The sequence below is a fragment of the Chrysemys picta genome, chromosome 11, assembly GCF_011386835.1.
Source record: "Chrysemys picta bellii isolate R12L10 chromosome 11, ASM1138683v2, whole genome shotgun sequence".
Classification (NCBI taxonomy): Eukaryota; Metazoa; Chordata; order Testudines; family Emydidae; genus Chrysemys; species Chrysemys picta.
The window spans coordinates 70,809,831-70,825,398 of NC_088801.1; the positions used below are offsets into that span (position 1 = coordinate 70,809,831).

Here is a 15,568-nt window from a genome sequence, read left to right on the forward strand (position 1 = left end):
ACAAAGTCTCAACAAAATTTCCACTGGAGTTAGTGGAAAGACTGATTTCATGGAGAGCTGGATTGGGCCCCAAGTCCCCATTCCAATTCCTGTTATTCTTATGGTTTGGTTGTTTGTGTTTAGTGAAGTAGATTAGTGAGGACTACAAATGTTGTTACACAGCTCGCAAAGCATGTTTATGTGGATAAGCCATCTCCTTAATGTATCCATTTACCATCACTTTACAGATACAAACATTTCTCTCTGCAGCAAGTCCTCAGCAGCCTCAGGAGCCATCAGTAGAGAACAGCCTTTAACTTGCTTTCTTGAACTGCTTTCAGATGTCAAGTTTTAGCAATTTGTGAAGCTTCACGGTAGTTGTGAAAGACAGTTTTCTATATTTCCATATGGTGTGAAGCCTTCATAAGACTGAGTTTCTTTTCTCTAAACATGTTTGGGTTTTCTCATTACTCGTGTATGCAGTGATCTTGCTTCCCTGGTAAGCAGAACTCCTTAACTGCACCCATTCTACTTTCCCACCACAAATATTATTTCTTTCAGATTCTAGTCCTCTAGTTTTCATGATCTTTGTATTGGCTGGACTTATGCAGAGACCAATTCTTCCAGAGAGCTGAGATGAAATACTTTAAAAGCAATCAGCTGCTGCCACTGTTTTGCATTAAAGCAACAAATTGTCAGCTGGGGGGAGGAAGGAAGGGGTCATGAATATATCCAGGAGGTTTCACAACCACACTCCTTTCCTTTATGGCTAGATCCGAGGATGGGCCTGAGACTCTTAGGCTGTAACATGGAGTCATGTTCTGGAAAAGGTTGAGTGTTGAGACTTAAAGGGGCACTGTCAATTTTAAAATGAAAAGAAAAAAAATCACTTCTATAAATACTTTTTTAAACCAATTCTTGTTAAAAAGAACACCTAAAATTACTATAAAGTGATTTATTAGAGACAAAAAGATCTCTTATCTCCCCGCCCTCCCCATTTGTTCAGGCTGTATTTTTAACAGCATTTTGTGTATAGTCCATGTCTCTCTGGCTTTTAGTGTCAGTCATTTTTCCCCCTGTTTTGTGCAGGTCTTTCACACAGCAATAGCAGAGAGAAACACATTTGACAGAAAAATGGAAAATGTGATTGCTAAACCACAGAAATTGACAGGAGGGGGTTCAGGGACTACTTTTTGAAATGACTAGAACTCAAGTTAACGTCCCTTTTAAATATTTACAGAACTATTTGCTGTAAATTCATAGTAATGGTACTGTATATATTTCTTTTAAAAGACATGGTATCCTCCAATTTTCAACTTATAAAAAGCTACTTAAGAAATCTATCCAACATGTATTTAGTTCTCTAGGTATATCCGTATACACCTATATAATATTTACTATGGTTAATGCTTAGCCATTCACTATCTGTTGGCACTGAAACTACTCACCAGCTACAAGGGCAATAGTGCAAAGCTATTTTAAGTGACATTACTTGCCAATACAAACATGTAATGAAATATCTATTATTTATGTACTACTGTAATTGTACACTGTGCTTTGCAGTATCCAAAATATGCTAAGCAAAGTTCTTGCCTGCAAAGGCTTGTAATACTCTAAGGCCGGGGCGGCCAACCTGAGCCTGAGAAGGAGCCAGAATTTACCAATGTATATTGCCAAAGAGCCACAGTAATACGTCAGCAGCCCCCCATCAACTCCCCGCCCCCCGCTCCCAACCACCAGCAGCGCTGCCGATCAGTGCCTCCCCATCTCTTCCCACACCGCCCAATTAGCTGTTTTGTGGTGTACAGGAGGCTCTGAGGGGGAGGGGGGATGAGCAAAGTCACAGCAGGCTCAGGGGAGGGGGTGGGAAGGGGTGGAATGGGGGCAGGGGCTGTAGCAGAGCCAGGGGTTGAGCAGTGAGCACCCCCCAGCACATTGGAAAGTTGGCGCCTGTAGCTCCAGCCCCAGAGTCGGTGCCTATACAAGAAGCCGTATCTTAGCTTCTGAAGAGCCGCATGCGGCTCTAGAACCACAGGTTGGCCACCCCTGATTGAAGGCATAACTAGATAAAATACAGCAGAGAGGCATGTGGATATTATTGCCCCTATACCCAAAGAGACATATAAGCAGTAAGTATACACATACATTCACTCACTAATATGCCTGTCATTTAATTGAATGAAAAGCACAGGAGAGCTAAATTCATAAATTGTAGATTCTTATGTCACAAATACCATACAGGAAAGCAGAAGCACTTTCCCCACTCCAAAAGATAGTGTCCTAACACATCCACAGGGTACAACAGAATGAATAATACTGGAGACCTTGATCATTTTGGGGGAATTCATGACCAGCTAGGAGGACTTAATCCAGCCCATCGTTATTTTCAGGATGGCCACAGCTCAGTAGTTATTACTTACAGAAAATAAAATTACATGAAATACTAAAATGTACTTCTGAATATAGTTAACTTGAAAACTGGAAAGAAAACCTCAAAAGTAGATTCAAAGCCATGATTATCTTCTCCCTGCACAGAAAGATATACAACATAATTTCATGGATTTCTGCCTGTCTGTATTACAAGCTTTATAATATTTAAACATTTGTCCAGTGTTTTTCCCTAAGATATTTCAAAGGCTTCATTGCCTGAGTAAATCCATGCTTAGTTATTTTTAAAAAGTTTATTTTGTACCTGCATCTGGCATAATAGTCAAAAATAAAACAAAACTAATTAGTTACCCAGTCTTCTAGAACAGAAGAAGGTATTTTCAGTCTATCCAATTATATTTTTATTGAAAACTTCCTATCTGCATAATTACATAATCAGCCAAATAAGTGCTTTTTCGGTCAATCCATAGGATGTGCCACCATAATGTTTAATATGCACAGTTTTTCTGGTAATATTTCTAAACTTCCTGCAATAGACTGGTAGTGTTTGCTTTAAATACTGAATCCTATTAGTAGTCGTTGATCCTGCTGGCACAGGGTTAAGTGGGCTTTGCTGATTTACCCAGACAGGCAACTTATTGCCCCACTACAATGTAAGGGGGGGGAGGGGAGTGGCTCTTTGGAGAAAAGGATCTAGGATGTCTTTATTTGCCCCCTAGTTTTTGAAACTACAGTTCATGTTGCCAATTTAACTGAAAGCTGAGACTCCCATGTAATAATATAGAATTTATAGAATATCAGTGTTGGAAGGGACCTCAGGAGATCATCTAGTCCAACCCCAAAGCAGGACCAATCCCCAGACAGAGTTTTGCCCCCAGATCCCTAAATGGCCCCCCCCCAAGCATTGAACTCACAGCCCTGGGTTTAGCAGGCCAATGCTCAAACCACTGAGCTATCCTGATTTCAGGAGCTGGGTCTTTCAGAAAAATCACTAAATATCACAAGACTGGTGATAAGATTGCAATACGTGACAGTGCTTGTGTTCTGGGTCAACAAAAGCCAAACCCCAAGGAAGAAGCAAATCTGGAATCCACACAGTGTGTCTATGGGGCAGGTTAGGAAAGGTATCTGCTCTTAGTTCCACTAATACAGTGGTTCTCAACCAGGGGTCCGAGGCACCCTGGGGGGATTGCGAGCAGGTTTCAGGGGAGCTGCCAAGCAGGGACAGCATTAGACTCATGGGGCCCAGGGCAGAAAGTCAAAGCCCTGCCACATGGGGTTGAAGCCCAGGCCCTGAGCCCTGCTACCCGAGGGCTGAAGCCAAAGCCTGAGCAATGTAGCCTTGCAGGGGCTCCTGTGGCATGAGGCCCCAGGCAATTGCCCTGCTTGCTAGCCCCTAACTCCAGCCCTGGCTTTTATATGCAGAAAACCCGTTATTGTGACACAGGTGGGCCCTGGAGTTTTTATAGCATGTTGGGGGGGAGGGGGCGGCTCAGAACCCCTGCACTAATAGAACCTAAAAGTCACAAAAAAGTTAAGTGTGAACAGGAACCCTTTCTTACTGTTTCTGCTTCTGTTTGTGGTCTCTTCAAACCCTCCACTTCTGTGCAGTTAGAAACATAACACCCAAGCTGAAGGTTGGAAAAACAGACCTTTCATCTAATTTCAACATATTTTGTAAATCATTCAGATCCAGCACTTTTTCCAGCATTGAATAGAGACACCCCACAGTCCAAAGTCCAACCTTCTACAAGAGTCTACTTGGTAATTCTTAATTCCCAAGTGGAAGGTGAGAAAATGTTGTATTCCTGGGAATAAGCAGGAAATAGGCAGGGCTGACTCTTACTTTGTCCCATACAGAAGGATTAACTTAACACATGCATGTGGTCCAATTTGAGGAGACCTTTTACCTCAGCAGAACACAATCCAGAGTGATATCAAAATCTTCCCATTCTGTATTGATCCAATGTTTGTCTTGGTCTCTCTAAAAATTATGCAAATTAGCCTAATAAGTTTGGGCATGGCCAGCCTTCCTTCTTTAAAAAAAACTAATGTAGCTTTTTAATTTTCATTTTTAAGGCCCATGCTGTATTACATTGACTGAAACATTTCTTTTGTCTCATGGATAGAAGAATAGGAAGAGTCTGAATGATAAAGAAGATCCTCTGCAAAAACATTATTTGCATTCATATTATCTTGCAAATCCAGGAAAGAGACAATTGCTAAATGTGTCTGTTAAGCTGAATTAAGAAAGTGATAAAATTGACACCAAAAGTAGGATGATGTGGCAGATGATGTGAATGAGCAGGTATCTCATGCTCTGCTTGCTCCATTGAAATGGCGTAGATTTTAAGGCCAGAAGTCACTATTATGATCATCTTGTCTGATCTCCTGCAATAACATCCTACATCCAGTTCAATGACTTGTGGCTGAACTACTTGTCTATCTTTTAGAAAGACGTCTTGGTCTAATGAGTACAAGTGATGGAGAAATCAACACATGCTTTAGTAATCTGTTCCAATGGTTAATAATCCTTTCTGATAATAACCTTTGCCTTATTTTTACTTGAAACATCACCCGCACCAAGGCAGCCTGTCAGCGTTTGATTCTGGGATCTTTCACACCCTCTGTGAAGAACCATTCTGCTATACCAACAAGACACTTAAACAAAAGTTTCCACAAGGTCCAATGGAGATTTGAACTGAAGACCCTAATTTAGGAGGCTAATGCTCTAACCTCCGAGCTATGGAACAATTTAAGGATCTCTGAACTAGCTTGTTGAGGTTTTACTCTAACATTAAACATGTTGAAAATAGAGACTGTTAAGGTATAAATATTCAAGCCTGTCAGGCCTATACTTTAAGAATTGAGGTGTATTCTTATCACTTCGCTAGTTATAGAGGTATAAAAGAATCAAAATCATTGTCTATCTGTATCTCTCACTGTGACAGTCTGAGGCCCTGTTTAGTCAAATTGAAATATGGCAATCTGGGGCTGTTAGGAAGGTGATCCGATCTCTCACCTCCAGATAAAGGGAAGAGCCTACAACATGTAAAAGGAAATTTAGTGTGATAGTTTTCTGTCTGGTAAGAACTCACTTATCAATTAGGGTTACCATATTTTGAGTGTCCAAAAAGAGGACACTCCACGGGGCCCCAGCCCCGCCCACGCCCCCAGCCCCAACTCCGCCCCTTCCCCAAAGTCCCCGCCCCAACTCCGCCCCCTCCCCTGCTTCCCGCGAACATTTGATTCGCGGGAAGCCTGAAGCAGGTAAGGGGGCAGGGTGGGGGGAGGAGGCGCAGCCCAGTCTGGCCCCCCCGGCGTCTCCAGCCTGGGTCGGCTCGGGCCCTGGGGTGCCGGCCTCGGGCCAGCCCCTGGCCCAGCACCGCCGGCCCGGCCCGCAGCCCCCAGCCCAGCACCACCGGCCCGGCCCCCGGCCCAGCACCGCATGTCCCGATTTTCCCAGACATGTCCGGCTTTTTGGGATTTCCCCCCGGACGGGGATTTGAGGCCCAAAAAGCCGGACATGTCCGGGAAAATCCGGACGTATGGTAACCCTATTATCAATAGGCACAGCTCGAAAACCCTTATGTCTGTATAGATGTAGTTGTGAAATCCTCACTTCTGTATTGTTTTGTATGTTTATTTGCATGGTCTCTGTCTGGATCTGTAATTGTTTCTGTCTGCTGTATAATTAATTTTGCTTGGTGTAAATTAATTAAGGTGGTGGAATATAATTGGTTAGCTAATCATGTTACAATATGTTAGGATTGGTTAGGTAAATTTTAGTAAAATGATTGGTTAAGGTATAGCTAAACAGAATTCAAGTTTTACTATTTAGGCCTTGGCTACATTTGGGAATTCACAGCGCTGTGAAGCGCAAGTGTAGTCGCGCCGCCAGCGCTGCGAGAGAGCTCTCTCGCAGCGCTGTATGTACTCCACCTCTCCGAGGGGAGTAGCTTGCAGTGCTGCAGGCGCTGATTACACTGGCGCTTTACAGCGCTGCACTTGCTGCGCCCGGGAGGGGAGGAGCGTTTTCACACCCCTGAGCGCAGCAAGTTGCCGCGCTGTACAGCGCCAGTGTAGCCAAGGCCATAGTCTGCAGTCAATCAGGAAGTCGGGGGGTGGGGGGAATGGGAACAGGGATGGCTCTGTGGTGTCAGAGCTGGGAAGGGGGACACTGAGGAAGGAAACTGGAATCATGCTTGCTGGAAGTTCACCCCAATAAACATCGAACTGTTTGCGCCTTTGGACTTTGGGTATTGTTGCTCTCTGTTCATGCGAGAAGGACCATGCGAGAAGTGAGAGGATGAAGGAATAAGCCCCCTAACAGAGACGTCTACAATTCCATAATCTCTTAAATATGATACCATACAACATAGGATATATCTCCATTTTGAGCTGGAAGTATAAATTCCAGTTCAAATGGACATACCTACTGATAGATCTAGCATGCTAAACACAGAGAGATGCCGCAGTGTTGCAAGCAGTGGGAAGGGCTAGCCACCCAAATACATGCTTAGTATCTCGGACAGGTACGAATTCAGAATGGCTAGCCTCTGCCCCCCATAGCCACTCTCTTTTTAGAGTACTAGCTCAATCAGAGCTACTGTGGGTATGTCCACTCAAACTGGAACGTACACTTCCAGCTCACAGTGCAGACATACTCATAGCAAACAATGCTAACTTATGCTCAGAACTCCTAGGGTTACCATATGTCCGGATTTTCTCGGACATGTCTGGCTTTTGGGGCTTCAAATCCCCGTCCGGGGGGAAATCCCAAAAAGCCGGACACGTCTGGGAAAATCAGGACATGCGGGGCCGGCGGTGCTGGGCCGGGGCCGGGCCGGGGGTGCTGAGCCGGGGGTGCTCGGCTGGGGGCTGGCCCGGGGCCGGCACCCCAGGGCCCGAGCCGACCCAGGCTGGAGACGCCGGGGGGGCCAGACTGGGCCGCGCCTCCTCCCCACACCCTGCCCCCTTACCTGCTTCAGGCTTCCCGCGAATCAAATGTTCGCGGGAAGCAGGGGAGGGGGCGGAGTTGGGGCGGGGACTTTGGGGAAGGGGCGGAGTTGGGGCTGGGGGCGGGGGCGGGGCTGGGGGCCCGTGGAGTGTCCTCTTTTTGGACACTCAAAATATGGTAACCCTAAGAACTCCTAACCGTCATGCCATGAATCAGATATGTCTACAGTGCAAAAGGTTCAGTCACTAGAGCAAATAGGAAGGGTCATAAAGGGAATCTCTATCTGGTATTGGTTGGTAGTTTGGCTTTATTTTTCAGAAAACACTTCATTTTGAAGGACTTTGAGAGACTGCTGGCTTGCAATAATCTACATGCAAATCCCATGGCAGCTCTCTCCAGAGTAACTCTTGCAGTACTTCTAAAGTGATCAGGGAAGACAGTCCTCTCCCATACATCTTTGAAACTATCTGTTTAGAAAGCACTCGCTGATATTTCCACCCCCGGCTCAGCACCCCCGGCCCGGCCCCGGCCCAGCACCGCCAGCCCCGCTGATATTTGTGGAAATATCAGGTCTCCATTTATCCTTTCTCCAGCCACAGATGTCATATAATTAGCAGCAATATACCTGACTAGAACTTTCATTATGCAGCTAAAGATAGAGTCACGCACACACACGGACAGCAGACCCTTCCTTACACACTACAAGTTAAACAGAACTCTCTTGCACATGCTGATCATCTGATTTTCAAATCAAAACTTATTTCCTCTGAAAAAAGGAAGGGCACTAGCCCTTCAATCAGGGCTATTTCTATGCCAAGTTTTACCTTTCAGCTCACAGCTAGCTTCCCTGTTTCGGCTGCGAGGTTATTTGTTTGCTTTATTTAAAAAAAAATAATGGGATGAGCATTCCCCCCATGTCCTATGCTCCAAAACAGCTCAACAATAATAAAAATAAATTGCAACCACTACCGCTATCTTTGGGCAGAGATCAAGCATGAGGTTGTGTGTTTCATTCAAGCTCTTGAATGAAAACTCTCATAACTTTAATGGTGGTTGGAATAAATACAGCTGCCAGTTTTCCAAGGTTAATTCACCCAGTCATTTTATTAAATATCAAGTATTTTTAAATGTAGGTTGAATTATTAACAATAAATAATTAACAATAAATAAATGCAATAAAAATGTGCCAAAGCTGCAAATGATGATTATTTCATTAGTATAGTTTGGTTTAAATGAACTAGCTTTTTCAATCTGTGCTCAATTTTTCTTTATCATGTAGACTTTTATTGAAGTCATAAACACAACTTTTATACAAATCAGACTATGCACTTTTCCAAGATACACTCAACATGTACATTAATTTTGGAGGTTCCATGTGATATGTTGTTGTTTTTAAGATTATTATTAATGGCCTTATAATTAAGTTACTAGCAGGAATGTCTCCTCACCTGACAACCACCATACCTTTTGTACAGTTCAGAATGAACAGCATTTTTCATGCTCAGAAACCCGGACTACAATTTAAGTCTGTGCTGAAGGTCAGTACTGTGGTACTGACAGTACCAATATTTAACATTTACATTGTGGTAACACCCAAAGGCAACAAACACCCAGATTAGGCCCTACTGTGCGAGACATGGTACATACACATGGTAAATGACAGTCCCTGCCCTAAAGAGATTACGTTCTTAAAACCACACAAACGCATGCACAGTGCTGATGATCCACACAATAGCTGGAACTAAATCTTCAGTTTCTTAAGTATTAAGACAACTTAAGTCAATTATGTTACAATGGACAGTAATTAACATAGGTCTTTTCTACTGTTTAGAAAGTCTGTAAATATAATATAGCACTTAACCTTTAAAAAGAAAGGTTACATATAAAAAAGTTATATAAGATTCAGGGTGCAATCACTTTTTAATGTTACATCAGCACTATGTATCCTGTGCAGTTCTAACCCCCCTTTGAGAGGAAAGCACATTCGCAATTCTGAAAACTGATGTTACCATAGCAATACTCTGTTACTCTGAATATTTATATAATGTTTAACATTTTCACTGTGCAACAGCAATCTTCCAAACTGTACCTCCTACTTCCATTTGTTATGCTAGCTTTCATTCTGTTTGACAGAGCAGTTGAAAACATTAGGGCAGAGGTTAATGTGCACTTAATATTGAAAGTCAACCCCCCCCCCACACACACACACACCCTCTCCCCCTTCCTCTTCCCAACCCTGCGTGCGCTTTTGTGCTGCTCTGGAGAAGATAATATCCAGAGGACTGCTTTATAACTTGCAGATGTGCACTGGACAACATGTGCACTCCATTCTAACACCAAATTTGTAACATTAATCAAATTAATTAATGCTCCTCTATTCAGCACTCCTTACTCAGGCTGAGTTTCCTCTGCAGTTAATAGGCAATATGATCCACCATTATAAAAGCACCATATTTGTGCTAGGCTTTGCTCAAATACCAAAGTGCACACCGTCCCTGCCTCAAAGAGTTTACAAGCCATAGGAAGATAAACTGCAATGACTACCCCTGATTATGGCCTTGGCTACACTCAGGACTTCCCAGTGCTGCCGCGGCAGCGCTGTGAAGCGCGAGTGTAGTCGCGCCGCCAGCACTGCGAGAGCTCTCTGACGGGAATAGCTTGCAGCTCTGTAAGTACTCCACCTATCTGAGGGGAATAGCTTGCAGCGCTACAGGCTTTGATTATACTGGCACTTTACAGCACTGCACTTGCTGCGCTCAGGGGGGGACGTTTTCACACCCCTGAGCGCAGCAAGTTGCAGCGCTGTACAGCGCCAGTGTAGCCAAGGCCTATAGACTCTAATATCCCAATCTCAGGCCTTGGCTACACTTGCAAGTTACAGCGCTGTAAAGCCTCCCCCAGCGCTGTAACTCACTCCCCGTCCACACTGGCAGGCCACTTGCAGCGCTGTATCTCCCTGGGTACACCGCTGCAGGTACTCCACATCTCCGAGAGGAACAACAGCTGCAGCGGAGTGGCTACGACTCACGGGTGTGAGTGTAAACGCTTGCAGTGCTGTACTAATCACCTTGTCAAGTGGCAAATCCTCTCCATTGTTGTGACTGGCTGCAGGAATGTGGAAGTGCCGGTTTCAAAGCTCTTACCACAGAGAAAAGCAAGCAATTTGCAGCTTGCTTTGAGTGAGTAAATGAATGAGCAGGGGGCCGGGAATTCGGAACTTGCAAAATAGAGAGCTGACATGCTCCAAAAAGCACTCTCTCTCCCCCTACACTTCCTGTCACAATCCACCCCCCCCCCCCTCCCCGCCCCATTTTGAAAAGCATGTTGCAGCCATATGAATGCTGGGATAGCTGCCCATAATGCACTGCTCCCAACACAGCTGCAAATGTTGCAAGTGTGGCCACACCACTGTGCTGGCAGCTGTCAGTGTGGACAGACTGCAGCGCTTTTCCCTACTCAGCTGTACGAAGACAGGTTTACCTCACAGTGCTGTACAGCTGCAAGTGTAGCCAAGGCCTCAGATGTTTACATTCAAACCCAACCCTTCGTTTAACTTTCCTACAGAATGTTACAAATATTGGCTATATAAAGCATCCATCAGGTGAGAATGAATTTGGAATAATATCACATACAAAATATTTTCCCTCAACCTAACACTTATGGCCAAGATTTTTCAAAAATGAAATCCTAAATGCAGGCTCCTAAATCCACACTTAGGCCTCTATATAAGTGGGTTGATGGGAGTAGTTGGGCAGTTCAGCACTTTTGAAAATCAGGCCACTTATTTAGGTGCCTAGATAAGGACCTAGGAGACTGGAATCTAAATTTAATCTCTCATTGTTAAAATTTTGGTACTTGGTTCTCTGTATCAAACCTACAGATATGGTTCTCTAAACAGGGGTTACCAGTCTCATTGCTTCTCCACCTTTCAAACAAGTCTGCCTACATTTAGAGCATTTTTTTTTTAAATTAGTATTTCTACCCACCGCTCACAGCTGTTTCAATCACTTACTTTTATATGTTCATGTAGCTGGGCCTCATGCTGACGGGAGAGTTGCTCATGTTGCCTCTGGAACTCGGCTATAAGGATTTGTCTCTGAATTTGTTGTTTTTGTTTGAGAGCCAGGAGTTCCTGCTGGAGCTGCTGTTCTCGGAGTGTAGGTTCCGTCACTGGCATGGAAAACTGGTGGTCCAAGCGGAGATCCATGGGGACTGAAGTTGGTGCAACTTGCAAGGGCAGTGCTGTGTTCACATCAACTGCAAAACAAACAAACAAAACAAAAGGTGATCAGCCTATTCCCCGTTCAATAGTGAATTTAGCTTTGGCTTTTAGAAGACTTTCTAGGAACCACAATACCTGAATCAAAACCACCATCTCTTTTATATTTCATATTGTAAAAGGACACACAACCTAGGTATGTCAATTTATTCACTCACTGAGATGGAAGCCTGTTTTAAAAGCAAAATGTGCCCTCTCTCTTTTTGAAAAGACCTGTGTTATCCGAAAACACGTATAGCAAGGAATATGATGCGTGGTATTATCAACAAACTGCACATGAGCTCTCTTGATCTCTTTTCAAGTCTGCACCAGGGAAAGTCTCCCAAATAAACTGGGTTAATAATGTTTTTAGCCAACAGCAAGCCAGTAAGTGGTACATTGGGCTCTAGGAAAACTTGCTAAAATAGAATTGCACACCTCAACTGTTGTATGCAGTGTAGTTTGAGCCATGTCAGTCCCTGGATATTAGAGAGACAAGGTGGGTGACAATCTTTTATTGGACCAACTTCTGTTGGTGAGAGAGCCAAGCTTTTGAGCCACACAAAGCTCTTCTTCAGGTCTGGGAAAGGAGGTACTCCCAGCCTCACAGCAAACTGCAAGGTGGAACAGATTGTTTAGCGTAAGTAATTAGCACATATTGTAAGGCAGGGGTTCTCAACCTTTTTCTTTCGGAGGCCCCCCAAACATGCTGTAAAAACTCCACGGCCCACCTGTGCCACAATAACTTATTTTCTGCGTATAAAAGCGAGGGCCGGCGTTAGGGGGTAGCAAGCAGGGCATTTGCCCAGAGGTCCATGTGAAGCTAAGTTACTCAGGCTTCTGCTTCAGCCCCAGGTGGCAGGGCTCAGGGCCCCGGGCTCAGCCACGCAGTGGGACTTAGACTTGCTGGGGCCCAGGGCAGAAAGCCGAACACTGATCCTGCTTGTGTCCCCCCTGAAACCTGCTTGTGGCCCCCTGAGGGAGCCCCTGACCGCTGGTTGAGAACCGCTGTTGTAACGGACCACCCAGAGCTGACCTATCAGTCCTCATCCTCAAAGGAAACCTGCACACTTTCAAAAAAAGGAGCCTGGGAACTTAAATGCATTACTCTGCTAGACACTAAAAATCATGGACTGAACAGAGACACTGGATTTTTGGCTTATTACAGCAATCCAACACACAAATCCCTTTTTTGTCTTATGATTGCAGAGATGTTAACGGGCCACTCTACCTTGAATGGACTGTTACAATATGTGCTAACTACTTACATTAAACAATCTGTTCCACCTTGCATTTTGCTGCGAGGCTGGGAATACCTCCTTTCCCAGACCTGAAGAAGAGCTCTGTGTGGCTTGAAAGTTTGATCCTCACCAACTGAAATTGGTCCCAAAAAGAGATATTACTTCACCCACCTTGTCTCTCTACACCTTGGCTATACATAACAGAAGTCAGAGTTACTGGTAGTGATAAATAAGAAGGTAAGAACACAAGGTGATTTACAGATAGATTCTTGAGTGAACAGCAGAGCTTTCAGTTGGGGGGAGCAGGAACAGAATCTTTTAACTTCTAAATTCAACCAAAGGCCAGTTAAGAGGGTCCCATGATTGTGAAGGCAGTGATGAAGGCATCAGCTAACCTGGAAGAGTCATTAACATGAACGCTGAAGTAGCTACGGACAACTAATGGCCTTGGCCATTCCAGGGTATAAATGGGATTTGAATTGTTTAGCACAACCAGTACAGAGGAGTGATCTGGATACCACAGGGTTGCCAACTTTCTAATTGCACAAAACCAAACACTCTTGCCCTGCCCCTTCTCACTCCATCCCTCCTCCATCACTTGCTTTCCCCAACCCTCACTTACTTGCTCATTTTCACTGGGCTGGGGCAGGGATTTGGGGTACAGGAGGGGGTGAGGGCTCTGGGGTGGGCCCAGAAATAAGAGGTTCATGGTGCGGGGGTGGGGGAAGTCCAGGCTGGGCAAACAGTTGGGGTGCGGGCTCAGGGGTGGGGCCGGGATGAACGGTTTGGGGTGTAGGAGAGGGCTGGAGGGTGGAGCCAAGGGGTTCGGAGTGTGGGAGGGGTCTCCAGGCTGAGGCATGGGATTGGGGTGTGAGAGATGGTACTGGCTCTGGGCTGGGGATGTGGGTTCCAGGGTGGGGCCAGAAAAAAGGGGTTCAGAATGCGGAAGGGGGCTCTGGGGTGGGGCAGAGAGTACAGGCTCGGGAAAGGAGTTTGGGTGCGGAAGGGGGCTCAGGGCTGGGGTATGTGGTTGGGGTACAGGAGGAGATGAGGGGTGTGGGCTCTGGGAAGCGTTTACCTCTGGAGTCTCCCCGGAGGCATCAACATGTCCCTCCGGCTCCTAGGTGCAAGGACAGTGGCCAGGCGGCTCTGTGCAGTGCACACTGCCGCCACCCACTGGCATCGACCCCCACAGCTCCCATTGGCTGCAGTTCCTAACCAATGGGTGCTGCGGAGCTGGTGCTCGGGCAGCCTGTGGAGCCTATCTGGCCATGCCTACGCCTAGGAGCAAAGGGACATGTCGCTGTTTCCAGGAAGCTGTGCGGAGCTGGGTAGGGAGCCTGCCGGCCCCTCCAACCAGACTTTTAACGGTGGTGACTGGAGCCACCAGGGTCCCTTTTCGACCAGGCATTCCAGTCGAAAACCTGACACCTGGCAACCCTAAAGAGGACCCACAGTTTCACATCATAGGAGCTGCACACTAGGTGAGAAACTCATATTAATCTGCTTCTGGAATGGGAAACCTAGTGCACAGAGCACTAGACTGGAGACCTGAGGTCAATTCCTGACTTTCACTCTTCTGATGGGTGATGTTGCCTAAGTAACTTCCTTCCTGATGCCTCAGTTTCCCCATCAACAAAAGGAGATGATACTGATCTTTTTAAAGTGCTTTGAAATCTAAAGATGAAAAGCTCTCAAGATAAGAGCTAGGTAGGGTATTAATATTATTACATACTTAATGCAAACTGCTAAATGAAATCTATTTTGTGGGACATAGTTGTGGCCAAAAATTTACAAGGAAACGGGAAAAATTCAAATGTCAGGTGAAGATAGGAGAGGTCCCAAGAAAACTCCCTTTCCAAGGAGGACAAACTGTAGTGTAACAAAGAAGCACTAAACACAGCTTAGGCCTTGGCTACACTGGCAATTCACAGCGCTGCACTTGTTGCGCTCAGGGGGTGTGAAAAAACACCCCCCGAGTGCAGCGCTGTAAAGCACCAGTGTAATCAGCGCCTGCAGCACTGCACGCTCGCTTGCAGCGCTGCAAGCTATTCCCCTCGGAGAGGTGGAGTACTTGCAGCGCTGCGAGAGAGCTCTCGCAGCGCTGGCGGCGCGACTACACTCGCGCTTCACAGCGCTGCCAAGGCCTCAGTGTACTAGCAGCTAATGCAGGGGTTCTAAAGCAGATGGATACCTAGGAATGCCACATCATGCCCCTTTGTACAGCGTAGCATCTGTTCGGAGATAAGCCTTCGAATAATCAGGATCCAGGGATAAAGAGGGTATAAAAATGTACTTGAATACTTGGCGTATTAAGGAGTCAGTTATTTGGCTACACAAAGAGCATTTCTCTGAGAACTGGGAACTTTTCATAAAGAAGCAAACAGGACAGATGTTTAGTGAAAACACTGCAGCAACACTGATCTCAATATACTTCCATTGTTTTTCCCTTTACAACCACAACCATCCACTATCATCTAAATATTCAAAATTGCAACCAAAATTTTAATTCTGTACTAAATATTACAGCTGTTTATATTTGCTGTATTTTTAATGTTTTGCTCCATAAGAAAACTCAGTATCTCCCCTGATATGTTTATATTTATATGAAAACCCATATTTGTTAAAAATGATAAAAATATATGTAAATTTAACTTTACAAAAAAATCCTTAGTCCTTTTCAGAATGATTTACTACATTTATCTACAATTAGAACACGCAACATCTTGGAAAACACTTGTG

The 15,568-nt window shown here is 45.1% G+C and overlaps 1 protein-coding gene across 12 annotated transcripts in view; it reads right to left on the reverse strand.

The window, feature by feature from the left end:
• Positions 1 to 15,568, reverse strand: part of HDAC4 (histone deacetylase 4) — a 438,771-nt gene that overhangs the window by 195,932 nt on the left and 227,271 nt on the right. For 11 of the 12 annotated variants that reach the window (XM_005299905.3, XM_005299903.3, XM_008163408.3 and 8 more), the window contains one exon: positions 11,340 to 11,584. In XM_005299905.3, the coding sequence (XP_005299962.1) occupies positions 11,340 to 11,584 (245 nt within the window). Of the gene's footprint in view, positions 1 to 11,339; positions 11,585 to 11,684; positions 11,816 to 15,568 lie in introns of those variants that run through there. The other variant, XM_065562159.1, reaches the window with a different exon arrangement.